Source organism: Balaenoptera physalus (assembly GCF_965194825.1).
Source record: "Balaenoptera physalus genome assembly, chromosome: 14".
Classification (NCBI taxonomy): domain Eukaryota; kingdom Metazoa; phylum Chordata; class Mammalia; order Artiodactyla; family Balaenopteridae; genus Balaenoptera; species Balaenoptera physalus.
In genome coordinates, this window is record NC_138893.1 from 46810176 (window position 1) to 46828189 (window position 18014).

An 18014-nucleotide genomic window follows, 5' to 3' on the forward strand; every position below is an offset into this window, starting at 1 on the left:
CAGAATGTCTGAATATGACACAGCTGGCCAGTGGGGAGATGAAAAGGGGCGGGGCATGCCCCTAGTCCATCATTCAGGCTGTCTTTCCAAAGAGCAGATTCGAGTAAGAGGCCTAAAGGGGGGGAATGCGTCCTGATTTGGGAGAATTTGAGGATTCTTGAAAGACAGTTTTTTCTCTCATTGTATTTGTAAGCAAAGGAGATCAAGGTAGTAATACACACGTCAACTGCTAGATTCAGATATACACAAACATGTACATGGAAGGCAAACTGCTGCCTTTGAAAAGCAATTTGCTGACAGATGAAAAAGCCTAACTGCCTAACGGCATTTCCTGTTTTAAGCATCCCTTTGAGAACAAAACAAGCTAGGGTGTAGTCACAACACCTGGGCTCAGTGCCATTTGCCACCAAGTAAATGAAAGTGTTAATTTCCTCCAGTCCAATCACCATAGTCTTTCACCCTCTCTCACACCTGGCTCTCACTTAACTTGTCAAAATCATTTCCACGTGAGTGTGGACATTTATCTTCTCACCAAAAAACATGGTGAGCCCCTTGACAGAGTAGAAGGTCATCAGGTAGTGTCCTCATTAGCACAACGGCTTAGGTTCTTTGGCAAGATTTTAGCCATTCAAAAAGCGTCTACACTATGGAACTGGACATTTCAGGGTGGTGCAAGCACTAAGGAAGGATAACCTGAAGACTCTTATACCAGTATGCAGCTTGTGTAAAATGAAAAGAACAGTCTAGATGAATGATTTTATAAACAATTTTGTTTGTTTCTTTAATGAATGGTCTTCTATCTTCAAAAGAAATCTTATGCGTAAGCCTGATATATAAAACATTAAGAAGCTGAGTAGTTCTGGCTGAAGCAAAAATGATGGGGCCAAGGACCTGATCACTAAGCACCCCTAAGGCTTCTCTGTGTACCAGGTAGTCCCTGGGGCAATTTATCAGAAGTCCCACAAAACTTCCGAGAGCACTAGTGGAGAAATCACTAGACCAGATCATCTTTCAGGGTCCTTTCCACTCTAACTTTTCCATAATTCTCTACTATGAAAGAGAGTTTATCAATTCAGTGGAATATTCTGCCACATGAAAATGATCATTATAAATACTAGACCCACATACAGAAAATTACTTAGGTTGGTTAAAAGTGAAAAAAACAAAGACATAAATGCAAGGACATATTACAACTATAATTTGGTGAAAAATTACTTTTATGTGTACAAAAATTAGAAGAGGACAAGAAAGAGTAAAGTGTGTGTTAAAATGATTAAATCATTAGTTCAATAAAAATCTGTAATGTCATATCAATTAAAGTATAAACAGAAATGAATTATTATATACTAGGCATATATTTTTAAAAGTCCACAATTCCATAATTTTTCCTTGGAGAATGAAACTTGAGATCAAGATACTTTAGAAGATTTGCACATGTCTTGAGGAAAATCAGTAGCTTATCTATTGACAGAGAGTTGCACACAATGCACTTAAGCATCTCAAGGAAAGTGCCTAATGTTAATAAATCTTCATAAAACATGAATATCATGTCATTCCCCTGCACAAATATGAATGCCCTCCATTACCCAGAGAGACAGGTCTAAACCACTTACCTGGTATTTGAAGCCCTTCACAGTCTGAATCTAGTCTACATCTCTAGCTTCATTTCTCATTGCCCCTCAATGCAAATCCTATTTTCCTAGCACAGTGATTCTCAATGGGGGGAGGGGGGTGCCCCTCAGAGAACACTTGGCAGTATCTGAATATTAGACACATTTCTGTTCTTCACAACTAGAGGAGTACGGTGAGCACGTATGGAGTAGAGGCCAGGAATCCAGCTAAACCTCTTACAGTGCAGAGGATAACTATCCAGACCAAAATGTCAGAAATGCTGAGGCTGAAAAACCCTATTCTAGCAGATCTACTAACCGCTCTCCAAACATACTATGACTTCGCCTTTGTTCTAATCAGCTTCCCTTCCCAGGAAAACCTGTTTCCCTTTCTTACTTGCCAAGTCAACCCACTCTTCAAGGTTCTTCAACCCCATCTCCAAGAAGCCTTCACTTGGCATACCAGGCTAACCTGGGCCCTTTAGCTTCTGAGCAATCATGACATTTCTTCTAATATTCTTTTGGTGCTTGCCGTTTCTGGCCACATGCCCTTGGCATTCTGCATGGATTTGTCTCAACATTTGCATCACATCTGTAAAAGCACACAGGACCTGATTCAACACCATCTTTAGTTTATGGTTTTATGAATTTTATTAACATCAAGCTAGAAATATTTTTCTCTAAAAATAACTTTAACATGTATAAACAATAAGACATATGCTGATACCTGGAAAAACAGATCAGAAATACAAACACTGACTATTAGGTAATAAATGTGATTTGAATGTAGAGGAAAAAAAGGATATGCAGATGTACTCAACCTTGCTCACTTTCAAAGAGATGCTAAGTGTTATTTGCCACCAAATTAACGAGGATGGTCATTTCTTCCAATTATCCTCTCATATTATAAGTTGTTTTACTATTAATTTTATATCTAATATTTATTAAGCACTTACTATGTGCCAGGCTAGAAGACTGACATTCAGCCAGGAGGCAATGGCAGGGTATACTGATGCCCCATCAGTCAGAAAGGACACCAGCTGATGAAGTACAATTGCCCAATGTCATAAAGCTATTAAGGGCAAAGCTCTCCTCCTATTTAAATCCTCAACCACCGCCCCCACCACAGGAATGAATCTCTAGCCATATCACACTCTCCTAATCATTTAAAATTTCTTAAAACATGTATTTTCTTTATAATGTAAAGAATCTTAGGGCACCGGGATTTCCGTGGTGGTCCAGTGGGTAAGACTCTGCACTCCCAATGCAAGGGGGCCAGGGTTCGATCCCTGGTCTGGGCATGCCGCAAATAAGAGTTTGCATGCCACAACTAAGAGTCCACATGCTGCAACTAAAGATCCCGTATGCCGCAACTAAGACCCAGCACAGCCTAAATAATTAAATAAATAAATTTTTAAAAATCAACATTTAAAAGAAAAACAAAAGAATCTTAGGGCACCAACTATATATGCATGTAGGCAAATTACAAATATACCTCATGGCTATCCAATTCGGTCATGCCAATCTGAAGAAAGATGTTATGTACGAAATATCTTTACTTACAATAGCACCAAAAGTAACAATTCCTAGAAATAATATTAACTAGAAATGTGTAAGACTTGTATAAAGAAAACTATACAACTTTTACTGAGGAACAAAGAAATAGTGAAAAAGGAGAGACAAACCATATGTCCAAAAATGAAAACTGGATATTGAAAACTATTCAGTTCTTGCCAAATGAATTTATAGCTTTGCTGCAATTCTAACCAAGAATCTAAATAGTTGCTCTATAGGGAGGGGGAAAGAGGAAATTTTGAAATATGACGAAGTTATTTCAAATTTATCTGGATGGATAAATGAGTAAGATAAGCCAAGAATATTTGGAAAAAGAACAAAAGGTTCTATTTTTGGTTTTTTGTTTTGTTATGTTTTGCAGGAGAGGAGACTTGCCCAGCCAGGCACTATATTGTGTTATAAACAATAATTAAACACAGTCTGGTCTGGCTCAGGGCACAGAGGACTGACCAATCCAGCAGAATAAAGGCTGCTGACAAATGCTACCAACATCAACGGTCCCTAACTTCTGACCAGAGTTTCTCCTGCAGGAAACCATCAGAGGAAATGGTCAGAAATATGGGCACAGAATTAAGTGGGAAGATGTTCATTGGATTTTACTTACTTAAAAAAATAAAAATCCTATAAAACCTAAAAATATCCATCAGTATGGATAAAATTATTAAATTATAAAAATGATTAAATTATAGTCACAAGAGGAAACAGACAACTATCAATATAAGATTTCTGAAGCATAATATAGGAGAATGCAGTCTTTTAATATATATAATCTAATATATAATATATACATATTATATATACTATTTAGTAAAGAAGCATTACAAATCAGAAAACTTCAGCTAATATTTACATGACCACAGGTTGAGGGCACGATTTAAACATAAAGTAATAGAAGACATTATAACAGGAAAAATAAAAAGACCTGATCAATTTTTTTAAGTAAAAAGTATGTTTGATATCATAAGGCAATTAAAATCCAAAGAACAAACTGGAGACAATATTGAAAGAAAATGACACCATATAAAAATGCCCATAATAAAGAAGAAGCAAAAACAGATGGTCACATAAAAGAAATACAATGGCTAATAAATATATGTCTAAACTCACCAGTCAGATAAGAAATGCAAATTAAAACAAGGAAAATCCATTTTTGCATATTAAATTAGATTACTTTTTTAAATTAAATTTTTATGAGGTGCAGTGAAATGGTATTTCACTAGTTGGAGTGCAAATTGGTATAAACTTTCCAGAGAACAATTTGGCATGCTAATATTTATAGATATATTGTTTTGGTAGTCTATCCTTAAAAATTATAATAATCAGACCTTGAAAAGATAATTACTTAAAGGTTTTCAAAACAACATTCCAATGCCTTCCTTAATAGTAAAAATGCAGAAGCAAGATCAATGTAAAATAATAGTAGAGTGATTAAATTATTATATAGCCACCAATTAAAATACAATGTAAGTAATGCAAGTTTTAAATTATGTTTAGAGAGTGTAGAGAATGGTACAGGAAGATGTTCAAGTATGTTTTAAAAAGATACAAAATTTTATAAACAGCATGATCTCAGTTGTAATAAAAACTTAAATATATTGAAAATTATACTATATTATAATAGGGGAAAAAGTCTATGAAGAAGTACCTGATTTTTTAAGTGGTGTTTTCTGGGCAGTGAAATTAGAAGGAATTATTTTCTTTTTATTTTCCTGCCTTTCCTTGAACGTATACAATAAGCTCGTATCTACTCTACAACCAGAAAAAAAGTAGTTAAATTGTGTTTGTGTCTTTTAAAAATTATTTTTGTAGTTTTGGCCTTGCCTCTCCATCTTTTCCTACAAGCCTGAGACACTTCTGCTCCAGGACTCTTCTTGGTGAGAAGTTCTCTGGAAAGTTTGCATTTCTTCTTAAGGTCTTCCCTGCCTTACACCCTGCTATGGACTGAATTGTGCCTGTCTGCCCCCCCCCCACCCCCGCCATTCATATGTTGAAGCCGTAACCCCCAAGGCAATTGTATCTGGAGATGAGACCTTTTGGGAAGTAATTAGGTTTAGATAAAGTCATCACAGGTGGAGTTCTCATGATCACATTAGCATCCTTATAAGAGGAAACACCAGAGAGCTAGCTTTTCCTCTCCACCATGTGAGGACACAGCAAGAAGGTGGCCATCTACAAGCCAAGAAGAGAGTCCTCTCCGGAAACCAACCATGCTGGCACCCTGATCTCGTACTTCCAGCCTCCAGAAGTGGGAAAAAATACACTTCTACTGTTGATGCCACCCAGTCTATGGCAGTTTGTTATAAAAGGGTGATTCCGCATGCCTGCAACCCTGTATCCAATCTACGTGTTAAACAGCCTCTGAGCCTTCAGTTGGATGCTTTCTCCTTGGGCTGCTCAGCTCAATATCCTTCTCTTTCTTCTCTCTCTGGGCCTCTCCCTGACCCTCCAATTCTCAGATTCCCTAGTCAAGGCTACTAAGCACGGCTCATTACTATCAATGTATTCAATGTCCCCACTTCTTTATGCAGGGAACAAGCCCTAAATGGCAATCTGAGTTTCAGGAAGGCTAGAGCAGTCAAAGTGCTTTACTCCACGTGGGCCTCTCCTGACCCCTCCTCAAAGGACAATAACCTCTGAAATCTCACCCACTGAGAACAATCAAATTTGCTCCCCTCTGAAAGTTTATTAGTGAGATCTGTCTGTCTCTGAGCTGAAGGACTACTTCTCATACCCTCCACATAATCATCAGGGTGGAATAAGCATTTGGAAGCCATGTGTCTCTAATCCCAGAGAAACCAGCCAAAAAGCTGGGGAAAGAAGAAATGGTGTTTCCATTTGTATCTTGGAATTTTTCTTACACTGAAGTAGGTGAGTGGATGTGGCTATCTCTGAATTCTTTTTGACACACAGAAATCTTTTCAGATTTCCCAAGGCAGGGTCAAATATGATGCCTTCGCTTCACGGTAAAGAATTCACTTAAGTCTACAGCTACATATGTCCCCTTATTTCCCCTCCTTTGTAGCACTCATCTGTGCTAAGCGTGATCACCACCTGAGTCCAACAGGTCTTGACTTCAACCAAAGAGGTGAGTGTCCTGTCTTCCTCAGTGCACTGGATTGACGACCACGTGTAGCTTTCGAACACTGCATTTGCTTTCGGCATTAAGACAGCGCTTCCAAGGCCGAGATGCAACCAGACATGCAGCATATGGGTGGCCCCCCTCAGCAAAGTAGAAACTGATTTCTGCTTGCAAGCTGAGCTTTCACATCTCCCCTCCTGACCCTGCATGTATTATTTTGAATGTATTTTTAAATTGCTACACCATTTAAAAAACGTAAGGGAGAGTTGAATTAAATATTATTTGTGGCGTGCACTGGCTTGCAAAGGGCCTCTAAATCTGATTCCTTCCACGAGGTCGATGCCTAAATCCCATTATTTGAGATTGCAAATGACTGTGTTTGCAAAATTGTAGATGCACATTTAGATGCAGCTTCAAAAATTCACCCCGTAATGTTAACTTTGTTTGAAAAGACCTTGATTTTCCAGGAAGCAATCTCGAATCATTCTGCCTGTTCCTTAGCTCTGTCTCTGTCATGGATAATGTATTAATAGCCAAAGGATGACTCGCCATGTAGTTCTTCTGGAACCATTGTTTAGGAGCCCATCCTTGAAGCAAAACAGAATACATTCCAGAACAGGTGAGATCTACAGAGTTTAAACTGAAGTAAAGGTGTAAGAGGGTTCACCCAGCCACATTATCTCAAGGTAATCATGTCCCATTTTCACTTCCTGCTTCTCTGCCCTATGCTTTCCACCCTCACAGCTGCTACTAGGCTGAGCTGGGTAAGTCTAGGACTCAGATATATGGGATTTTTGTAAGTGAAATTAGCACTTCACTGAACAGGAATGTGCACACTTGGCTCATGTGCACACACACACACACACACACACACACAGAGGCAATAAACAGTATTCTCACAAAGCAAAATCCTGCCATCAAAATGTAAAACAGAATAGAACAGAATGAAACAAGTTCAGAAAACCTCACTAAAAAACTCAGCAGCTAAAAACAACAAATATTTCTCATCTCACTGTTCCTATGTGTCAGGAATCTGGGCATGACTCAACTGGGTGCCTCTGTCTCAGCGTCTCTCACAAGGCTTCAGTAGATGTGCTGGCCAGGGCTGCAGACTCACCTGAAGGCTTGACTAGAGAAGGATCTGCCTCCAAGCTCACTCACATGATTGTTGGCAGGATTCCGTTGTTCCTCATTGGAACCAAGCTGTTGGCCTGAGGCCCTTAGTTCCCCACTGACTACTGACTGTAACCTCCCTCAGTTTCTCGTCACATGGGCCTCTCCATTGGGCAGCTCACAAAGCAATTACAAGAATGCACCTAAGACAAAAACCATTGTCTTTTGGTAGCCAAATCTCCGAAGTGACATCTTATCACCTGTGCCACATTCTAGTAACTAGAAGCAAGTCGCTAAATGCAGCCCAAACTCAAAGGGAGGGGACTAAACAATGGCATGGTCGCCAGAAGACAGAGGTCATTGGGGGCCATTTTGGAGGCTGCCTGCCACAAGAATGAAGTAAGTATTGACTATAAATAGACTCATACTTGCACATGTTTTAGGTGTGAATATACAATAGCACAAAATTGATATCTTTAATGACAGGTGTCAAAGATACTCAAATGAATATATTCTGAGGTAATTATTCTCCTTTCAGTGGTAATTAAAACAAAGTCATTAAACCCTAACAATCACCAATTCCCCCTCCTACATGTTCTAAGGGATATACAGCAAACAAAGATTGATTTCCTGGAGGGTGGGGTGAGAGTGATAGGCGGAGAGGAAGAGGGGAGAGGGTAGGTCGCTCTATATAAGAAAAGCTTATGATACTCGGGGAGGAAGGTGTGTGGGGATAAAGGGGTGCTCTGGAAGGGGATGTTCTGTGGACAATAAACCTCTGTGACTGAGACTAGTTCTAGAACCCATGGAAAGAGAAGGAAAAGCTGAGAAGGTAACTACCATGATGATCAAGATCTTGGAGAGACAGATATGCGCAAAGGACAGTTTTAGAAAGACTCACTGTGTGCTGTGTGATATAATGCTTCTTTGCAACCCCCTTCAAGAAAATGTTCAGTAAAAACCTACATTGCTCTAAAATGCTTTCAGTGTTGAATTTGGGTCATACCACTTGAATGTGACACTCTGTTGAGACTGGGGAAAACATAAATTTTTATTTGGGCTACCTAGGACACTGGTCCAAGAAAACAATCCTAGATATTAAGGAAATATGCATAAAATATTAACCAAACTGTTACTTATGATAGTGAAAAATACGAACATTTCCAATGTCCGATAAAAATAGAGTAATACAAAAAAAATAAAAATAAAAAAATGTTTAAAAATAGAGTAATACAGTATCTTTACATAATGAAGAGTTGCATAGACAATTAAAATGATGGTTATAAAGATTTTATAATAACATAAAAATTGTTATAATAGCACATTAAGAGGAGAGAAGGGAGATTATAGAAATTCACATGCAATATGTTTAGGTTACACATTAAAGAGCACAGGCACACAAAAAGAGACTAGGAAAAACAAGAACGGTGAAAGATTGGAAAGGAAATATTGCAATCAAAGGGTTTTTTAGTCCATATCCTTCCTTTCTCCTTTAAAAGATATTTTCCTAGGACCTCCTATCTATACACACAAGGGAGGACACGTTTTGCTTTTCCATTCTCCCTACCCTCCCTCATGACCTTTCTAAAAGAAGAGAAAAGAAGCTGCTGGCAGAGCCATCGCTAGAAATCTACAATGAGGAAGCCGACCTTAATCAAAGGACAATAGAGCCCATCCCGACTGTCCCTACACACCAGCCACTCTTCAGCCTGCAACCAGGCATCACAGCAGCTCAAAAGAGCGGTCCACAAGGGACTCTCTCCATGAGCCCCCCTAAAGTGGGCTGATCTACAACTTGTTCTACATCTGTTGATTCTTATAGGGTTTTTTTACTCTAAAGACCAGTCCATTTTGCAACCCAAATTCTCCAGAAAAGAGGTAAGAGTTTAATTTCCTGGCACCTTAGTGTGTATTACTTTATCAGAACACTCTCCTGCAGTGACAGCAAAGAAGAAGAAATGGACCCTGATCTTTCAGGAGAGAGAACAATTAAGGGGAAGTTAGTAAGGAAGAGACATAGGACACATTCTATCTCTCCTTCAAGATATGGTACGACCAAATGCCATCAGGGATCAGAGGCACTTAGAGGCCAGTCCAGTTACACAGAGAACTCAGCAGGCCTAGGATGCCTGTTCCCTCAATGAAAAAAAGGCCAGAAGAGGGTGAACACCTAGGGAGGGTGAGGCGCTGCAGAGGCAAAGCTGTGAACTGTCACAAGTATTCATATTGGATGTGCAGCGAAAACAATCTTCCCACAGCAGAATGTGCCTGCCTGTTAAATATCTTCCAATGGAAGAGTGGAAATACTACTCATTTGTAGCTCAGTAGGATATTAAAACAAAAAACAAAAACAAAAAACCCCACTTTTTCCCTACAATAGCTCTGCCCAAGCAGAGACTAGAGAAAGATTATATTAGGCTACTTAGCCACTCTTGTGCTCTCCCTGCAAACTAAAATTGCTAAAGCAGTTGGGGTGATGAATGCGAGCATAATCTGCCTGTTAACCAGGTATCAAATGAGTGAAAAGGTCACATATAAAAGAGTTTTTACGTCAGTCTGATTCTCAGGGCACGAGTTTGATGGCCCAGTCACTCCATGGTGTAAGATTCCTAGGTGACCTCTCTTGATGGCATTAGAACATCTGGAATTCATAAAGAAAATTTTATCTCTTGATGAAGCTTTTATGATTGATGCTAATGAATATTATGCCCCATGCCCTGTCTAACCCACAGGCACTGTGGGGCACTAAGGAGGAAATGGATAATCATGATAGCCCCTTATGATTCCCAATGCATTTTCACAGCCATTACATTGATCATCACTGTAGATGGTCGATTCTTCTCCAGCACACTTAGCAGAAATCTTTTCTGAATCACAGTGTTCTTCCCCACAAGTCCCTTCTAGGTTGCTACTTTCCGCCAACTGAAGGCGACATGGGAGAAGAAACCTAGCATTCGTGAAGGATCTATCCCTAGACATTTGAAAATCTCCAAATTATAGATAACAATATTTGGACAATATTTTGTCTGGTTAGCATGTTCACTCTATTTGTCTACATACCGCAAGATAAAAGTCTTTTATTTCAATGTCTTGTTTTTGGCATGACTTCCCTGCCCCCAGTGCGTCCCCACCGTCCCTAATACCACTTCACCCTACAGCAACCCTCCCAAAGAAGCAGCTGTAGGGCTTTGGGTTGTTGAATTGTTTTGTTTTTACCACGTCAGAAGAATTATGACTCCAGAAAGAGTGAGGACAATAAAGTTAGGTTGAGATGTGGATTCTTGGCAGTAAATTAGACCCATTCGATTGTTATCAGATGTCCACACACAAACAGTCTCACTGGGAATGGGATTCAAATTTGCATCCCAGAAAAATGACAAATCACTTATGTGTCACAGTCTTCAGAACTACTGGTAAACATAGTATTTAAAGACATAACTTACAAATTATAAATCTGAAATGGTGAAACGAAATTGCCAAGAGTCCAATTTTGAAAGGATTATATCTGGTCCTTTCAATAAGCATATGAAACTGACAGAAAGAATATTGTTCCCATTGCATAGATGCGGAAACCAGAGCTTGGAGAGGCGCTCTCTCAACCAAGCTGTGCTCTACACCCTGAGAAATGCACACTTTGTCTTTCCTCAAGGAGGTGCCTAGTCGATATTTCCACTCCTAACCCGTACAAGCCATGTCTCTCCAACATAAGCGCTTTCAACAGCCATGAATTCTGTCATTGGGGGGGAAAAAAAAAAGGTCTGTGTAAAATGAGCTCTTCCTCTGCAACTCCTATGGCACCTAAAAGAATAATCACGGCAATTATACATCAGAAACGGAGAAATGATAATTACAAAAATGGAATTTTCAGCTTCCACTTGGCTAGCCAGCACAGGCACTAACTTTTATATTTCCCCATGGGGGCATATATGAAAGAAGCACAGAGTGGAGAAGAGGTAAAATACAATTGCCAGGACCTGGGGATTTATCCTTTCTGCTACACAAAGGAAGGGGGAAGGCAGACAGCAACTGGGACATTCTCTTCTTGCTCTTTGCAAAACAAAGAAAAATGCTGCCCTTCATCCACTTAATTTAATTTCCTTCAGAAACAATGACAAGTCCTATCCAGTCTACTGTACTTTCCTTCTCCGTCAACTTGACTTCCTAGTCAGCTAACTGCCTTACCATCTCAAGAGTTTGTTCCAGAAATAGCAGAGGGCTACCTTTTTCTTTTTGAGGGACTTCTGAGTGTTGGCACACTGAGAAACTGGTCCATCTTAGCTGAGCAAAAAGGCAGTAGTTATATAGCTAGAACATCAGAAAAACAAATATTTCCTTTTTCTGCCTTAGTCTATTGAAAAAAATCTTAATACAATTCTAAATACGACCAAATCATAATTGTAATAATAGTTACAGACCAAATAATAGTTGGTCTGAAAAGGGAAAAATAACTGGGAATAGCCAAGGTATTGAGTCAAAAGCAGTTATCCCAATTCCCTTTTTTCTCCCAGTACTTTGTGTATAATACGACACGGTTGATTTTCACAGTGTGCTTCAGCAATCATCATTTTAATTCTGGACAAAGTTCTATAGGTGCAGAGGGGACTGGGTGAAAACGCTGCTTCCAAAGATGTGGGTATGGTTGTATATACATACAGGGATACATATACCTACATGACCACCACCCACACACACACCACACCCACCTTGTGGAAGGCATAAATGGCCATCTCGTGACTTCTTAAGGGAACTGACTAAGGTATTTAAAATGAGACATGGAAGAGGTACTACTTTCAAATACTGTTAATTTTTTTCTGTTTTTAATTAAGCACATAATTAAGCATATTATACACTTTGGTGTATGCTTCCTACATATATTTGGCCATCATTTCTGCCGAAATGAAAGCGAGATAGAACTAAGAAGCATTTCAAAGAGCAAGGAAGAGTAAAAGGTAAAATTATACCAAACCAAGTTTACTTTGCTACAACCAAGGTAACAACAGTATGCATGTATTAAAAACATACCAATTAATAACAACACTTGCCCCTTGTACAAGAGTAAATCTGTTCTCCCTGATAATACCAACTAAAATTTATAACATAATATATAGTTAATGAAGTATTTTTCAATTAAAAAAAAGAATGGCATTTTCTGATTGGGGGAAGGGCTAATTCTCCATCTTAAACACGTATTCACTCTTAAAAGAGTTTTTCAAAATGTGCTCCACAGAAGTGGCTCTGAAGGATTCAGGTGTGACGTGAGAAAGGGATTCTGGAGTGAAATGAGTTTGGGAATCAGTGACTTTGTGTTTGGCAGCTTCCCTCCCTCTGGGCTTCTCCAGAGTCTTCAATATCCTAACATGAATCCTGAGTCTCCAGGAGGGCAGAGTTAGATAACCGTTACCTAAAATTATGTGACCACAGAAACACCTTTGGAAGGAGAAGCACCGTGTGGAACTAGTGTTCTTCAGACTATGTTTTCGGAATACTGCTTTTAGAATAGGTTCATAAAATATCTACTTTTTCCAAAAAGAAGGGAGACTAGTACATAGCTAAGAGCGCCCCATCATGACCTTCTCATGGAGCTCTCCAGTCCAGGGCTTCTCACTTTAATATACACATTAAATCACCAGGGATTATGCTACATGCAGAGTCTTGCTCAGGAAGTCTTAGTGGTGCCTGAGATTGTGCACTTCTAACAAGTTCCCAGGTGATGCCGATGCTGCTGGTCCGTGAACCAAACTCTGAGTAGCAAAGGGCTAGGACACACATGACTTCACATGCTGAAGGTGGGGCTTCCCTGGTGGCGCAGTGGCTGAGAATCTGCCTGCTAATGCAGGGGACACGGGTTCGAGCCCTGGTCTGGGAAGATCCCACATGCCGCAGAGCAACTGGGCCCGTGAGCCACAACTACTGAGCCTGCGCGTCTGGAGCCTGTGCTCCACAACAAGAGAGGCCGCGATAGTGAGAGGCCCGCGCACCGCGATGAAGAGTGGCCCCCGCTTGCCACAACTAGAGAAAGCCCTCGCACAGAAAGGAAGACCCAACACAGCCATAAATAATAAATTAATTAATTTAAAAAAAATGCTGAAGGTGTCCAGGGACTGTCCAGAGTGCTATGTTGTCTGATAATTCCTTACCCAATAGGGTGGTGAGACTGAGGATGGGGCTTACCAGTAAAACCTGTTGGGTGTGATGCGTTCATGCATGAGTTGCCACCGTCTCCCAAAGTCCATGGAGCTGTAGAGCTGCAAAACAAGGAAGTGAGGAGAGCATAAGCATCAAGGTACACTGTTTAACAGAAATGCACGTGTCACCCTTCTGGAGATGAACATTCCAACCCATCCGAGTGCCTAATGCACTCAAGTAGGCATCCATTCTATCCAAATATATGAATATGACTGCGCTATGCTTATCATGGGGTCTTCTAACTCAATATACATCCAAACAACGGACGCTTTGGAGCTGAGTGTAAAACCATTTCGGATGCCATCCATGTCTCTCCTTTAGGGGTAAAGCCTTTAGTAATTTATATCTTCTTTTTTTCTTCAAATTCCAAGAAGTCTCTAGCTACATCTAAAACAGTTCAGCAATACTGAATATTTTAAAATATTTATTGAACAGCTCTTACATGAAAGGCACTCTGGTGGATATGAAGATAAGGAAGAGGTACATTCTGTGCTCATAGGAAAAGTAACACTCATAGGTAAAAATGCTCATCAGCTGATATCTGAGCCAATATTAAATAAAAATATTATGCTCTTTCAGTTTTATCTCTTAGTGTTAAATATAATATAATCTAAATGAAATGTGGTCTCTTCGATGCCATTAAGGTACCAGGCTCATTCACACTCTCATGACTTTGTAAGATGGCAAGGATAAGACGACTCTTGTGCCTAAGTGAAAATCACCTATCCGTGCAGGGCCAGCACAAGTGTGGCTTCCTCCACAAAGCCTTTTCTGACCTCTGGTCCACTCACTGTTCTTCCTTCTCAGTTCACTCATCATTTGTTTCCACTGAGCACTTATCATGGGATAAAATATGTTTGTGTGTTTCAGATTTGTCTGTATTATTTAGTTGTATTTATACTCCCTGAATACATACAGTGTTCACTAAATATCTGTTTCCTAAATCAGTAATTAAAACAGGCAATAAAGATGGACAGACACTCATGGAATGAGAAAAAACCCAGAAGAGCCCCAGGACTTTAGAAAAATAAAAGAAGAACCCTCTGAGAGGCCAAACGACACAGATGCCACGTTCTCTTATTTTATGAATGCAGAGTCTGAAGCCTTTGTAACACATAAGGGAAAACCCAGCATCCCTTTAAGAGACTAGCTAGGAGTGTGGCTAGTTTATTTTTAATTGAATGCCTAGAAGTACAATATGTGAATCAGACTGATGATACTAATAATATAATCAGTAATAATTAGTAATAATTATTATTATCATCATCATTATTGTTATTAATGTTTGACTGTGTTGCTCCTTCACATACATTTCAGCCTTACAAGGACACTGAAGAGAAGGCAAGACAGTTATTACTAATGGAAACCCCTGCTCTCAAGCATTCTCTCATCCACCCAGAAAGTTAACCACTCCCTCCCTGCTGGCATCACTGTGTTTACTATCAGCCTGCAAGAAGGGGTTCACAGTCAGCCATTACTGGTTGGCACACCTCTCCGCCCCACTAGACTGAGAGTCATAAGAGGGGCAGAGATCATGCCTTATTCACCTTTGTGCGTCCGTGGTTATACAACGCCTGGCATGTAACAGAGGAGCACACAAAACTCCTATTTCACATTTAATGAGACTCAGTCTTGAAGAAGTTACAGTTTTGTCAAATGAACTAGGATTTAGGTTTTCTGAGGCCGTAGCCACCATCTCCTTCTATGGAATCACGGTGCCTAGTTTATAATGAGAATTTCATCATGTTTATATTTTTCCACAAATGTTTACAACTGGAAAAACTGAGCAAGGCAGAAGTAGGTGGTCCTCAAGTTTATAGAAATGGGGTCAGGTGAAGGATATCCCTGTAATCACATCCCCAATAACCGTTTACCCACAGTGCTCTCCAATGCACCACATCCAGGTAACGTTTCCATCTGTTAGTTTTGAGTCCAAATCTTACAATGCACACAGAAATAATTTTTGTATGAACTTATGGTAATCTCAAAAAAGCTTTGGGGGGCTTGGAGAAGTTTGGTCCCATTTCAGTTTCATTCAGGAAATATTACTGAACATTGGCACCATGAATGAACTACATTTTTTAAAGTCTCTTTTTTTGTCCAGTAAATAACAGATATGTTTGTGTGTGTGTGTGTATATATATATATATATATACACACACACACACAAACATACATATAACTCAAAATAGTCTAAAAGGTAGTTAAAGAGATATATTAGCATTTCTATTTTATAGATGAAGACATCCATGCTCGGTTCTACAAAGTGACTATAGCAGCCGAATGGAAAACCAGGATGTCTATGCTGATGTAGCAGATGCCAGGTTTATACTACACCACACCAGCCCCACCAACTCCACCAACTCTCACAGTATTTATTCAAACCAGGCTCTTACTCCATGAGTAAGTACCAACTACTATGTGTGTCCAACTCTGCACATGGGAAAAATAGGCAAAACTACCCTGACCCTCAAATATCCATACAGGTCCACCACATCAAACGGGAAAATGGGGCAAAGGCTAAGGCTCTAGAAGGTGAGAGATGGGAAAGATAAACCGGGGTAAAAATGGAACAATGAGGCTTCCTGAAGAAATATATTTTGAGCTAGGCCTTTGGAAATAGGTGGTGTGGACCAGAGAGAAGGTGGATCGAGATTTTCCTGGATGGAAGAGACAATGAAGAGAAAGGTGTCAATATGGCTAAGGTCTTGAGCTTGGCTCTGGGGGAGCTTTTAAGAGAAAGGAGGTATGTGATAACAGTTGCTGGCCAAAAGCAGGTGGAGGTTGTCTGTCTGTCTGTCTCCCTATTCATCCATCCATCTATCTATTTGCGGAGGTTTTTATATCTCTCTGTATGTATATTTAGATTGGAGAGGGGCTTGGGAGGAAGGAGAGGGTTTGTGAGGACCAGACCATCCCATTGGGAAGAATATATCCACATAATTTATTGCAAGAACTGAGTATTCCATGCAGGGTTTTAAGAAATGGATCACTTTCTTTCCCATGGCATATGCTGAGACTTAAGACAGATGTTTCTCAATTAAATATAGGAGAGACTTTGGATGGTGCCTTCTATAACCCAAAGATATCGATCAGACTCTCTGTCGGCCCTGCTTCCAATCTGAGCAAACAGAACCCCAAATTCCTTCAAATAAAACCCAGCACGATTGTGTCTTCCTCTGCCGCAAACTCTAGCAACAGGTCAGGCAAAAACCTTGAGGGTCACACCGACCCCTGAATCCCCCAGGGAAATCATCAGACCCTCCATCATAGAGGATGCTGGTCGTGGCAGAACGCCACCCTCCACAGCTCCTGCTCGGGCGGACTGCTGGGAGAAGCATGGCTCCGCTCATCCCACGCACTTCCCAACAGAAACAACTAGAGCTCAGTGCTGATCTACTCATCCAAGCCTGTTCCACTTACCGCCTCCCTGTCTCTGGTTTTGCTTTTTCAGCTTTTCAGTTTGACTGATGAGAGAAAAATCAAATTGCATTCTCTGCCTGGAGGCTGATTCAGATGAACAGAAAGAGCAGGCTCCTATTCATTAAGGGCCTTGGCTTAGCTACCTTGTCTCTCAATCTACAGTAAGTTGCTGAGTCTGAAATGAACTGTATTCTCCCACAAGCTGAATCTTTGCAGCCTCTCCATCCATCCATCCATTCATTCATTCATTCACTAAAAGTGTATCAAACAACTACTATGCTTTAAGCACTGAACTAAGTGCTGGGATTACAAAGGTTAAAAATACCATGGATAAGTAAAAGATAGAAATCCAGACAATTACACTGCCATGCATTATGTCATAATATTAATACTGTTTATCTCTGCAATGGTAAGATTGTGGGCAATTGATATTTTCTTCTTTCGGTTATTGGGATTTTAAAAAAATTATTGTGAACATGTATTACTTTAGTAATTTAAAAAATGAAAGCTCTGACACTGAAATAGAAACAAAGCACATAGGCAATCACTCAATAGAAAGTGCTAGAAGATTGTTTAATGGTATGAAAATGTTCATTATATATTATTTATTTAAAAATATGTTACAAACCATGCATATATTGATGCTAATTTTATTTAAAGTATTGCATAACTTGAAATATATTAGTAGAGAATATGTCAAAATATTAGTAGTGGTTATCTCTGAATTGTGTAATGATGAGTAATTTATATACTTTTTAAAGCTTCCCATTATTTTTAGATTTCTTTACAATAGATATATATTATACTTCAATAGTAATAGTAACCTATGGTTTATTCTATTTATATTTATGTAACAATAATTTTCTTTTTATAAATGTACATGTTATATTTATCTATCTTTTAAAAGACCAAGAATTAAGCCTGCAATTTTTCCATTGGGGAACTGGAATTAGACAAAGCTACATGGAACTTTCCATAAAATGGTATTTCACAGAGGTTATTATTATGGATAGTAGTGAATCCTTCCT

General features: G+C 39.5%; 1 protein-coding gene across 4 annotated transcripts in view; it reads right to left on the reverse strand.

The window, feature by feature from the left end:
* SORCS3 (sortilin related VPS10 domain containing receptor 3) overlaps positions 1-18014 on the reverse strand; it is a 610389-nt gene that overhangs the window by 209313 nt on the left and 383062 nt on the right. For all 4 annotated transcript variants that reach the window (XM_082425089.1, XM_082425088.1, XM_082425091.1 and 1 more), the window contains exon 5: positions 13549-13622. In XM_082425089.1, the coding sequence (XP_082281215.1) occupies positions 13549-13622 (74 nt within the window). The remainder of the gene's footprint in view (positions 1-13548; positions 13623-18014) is intronic.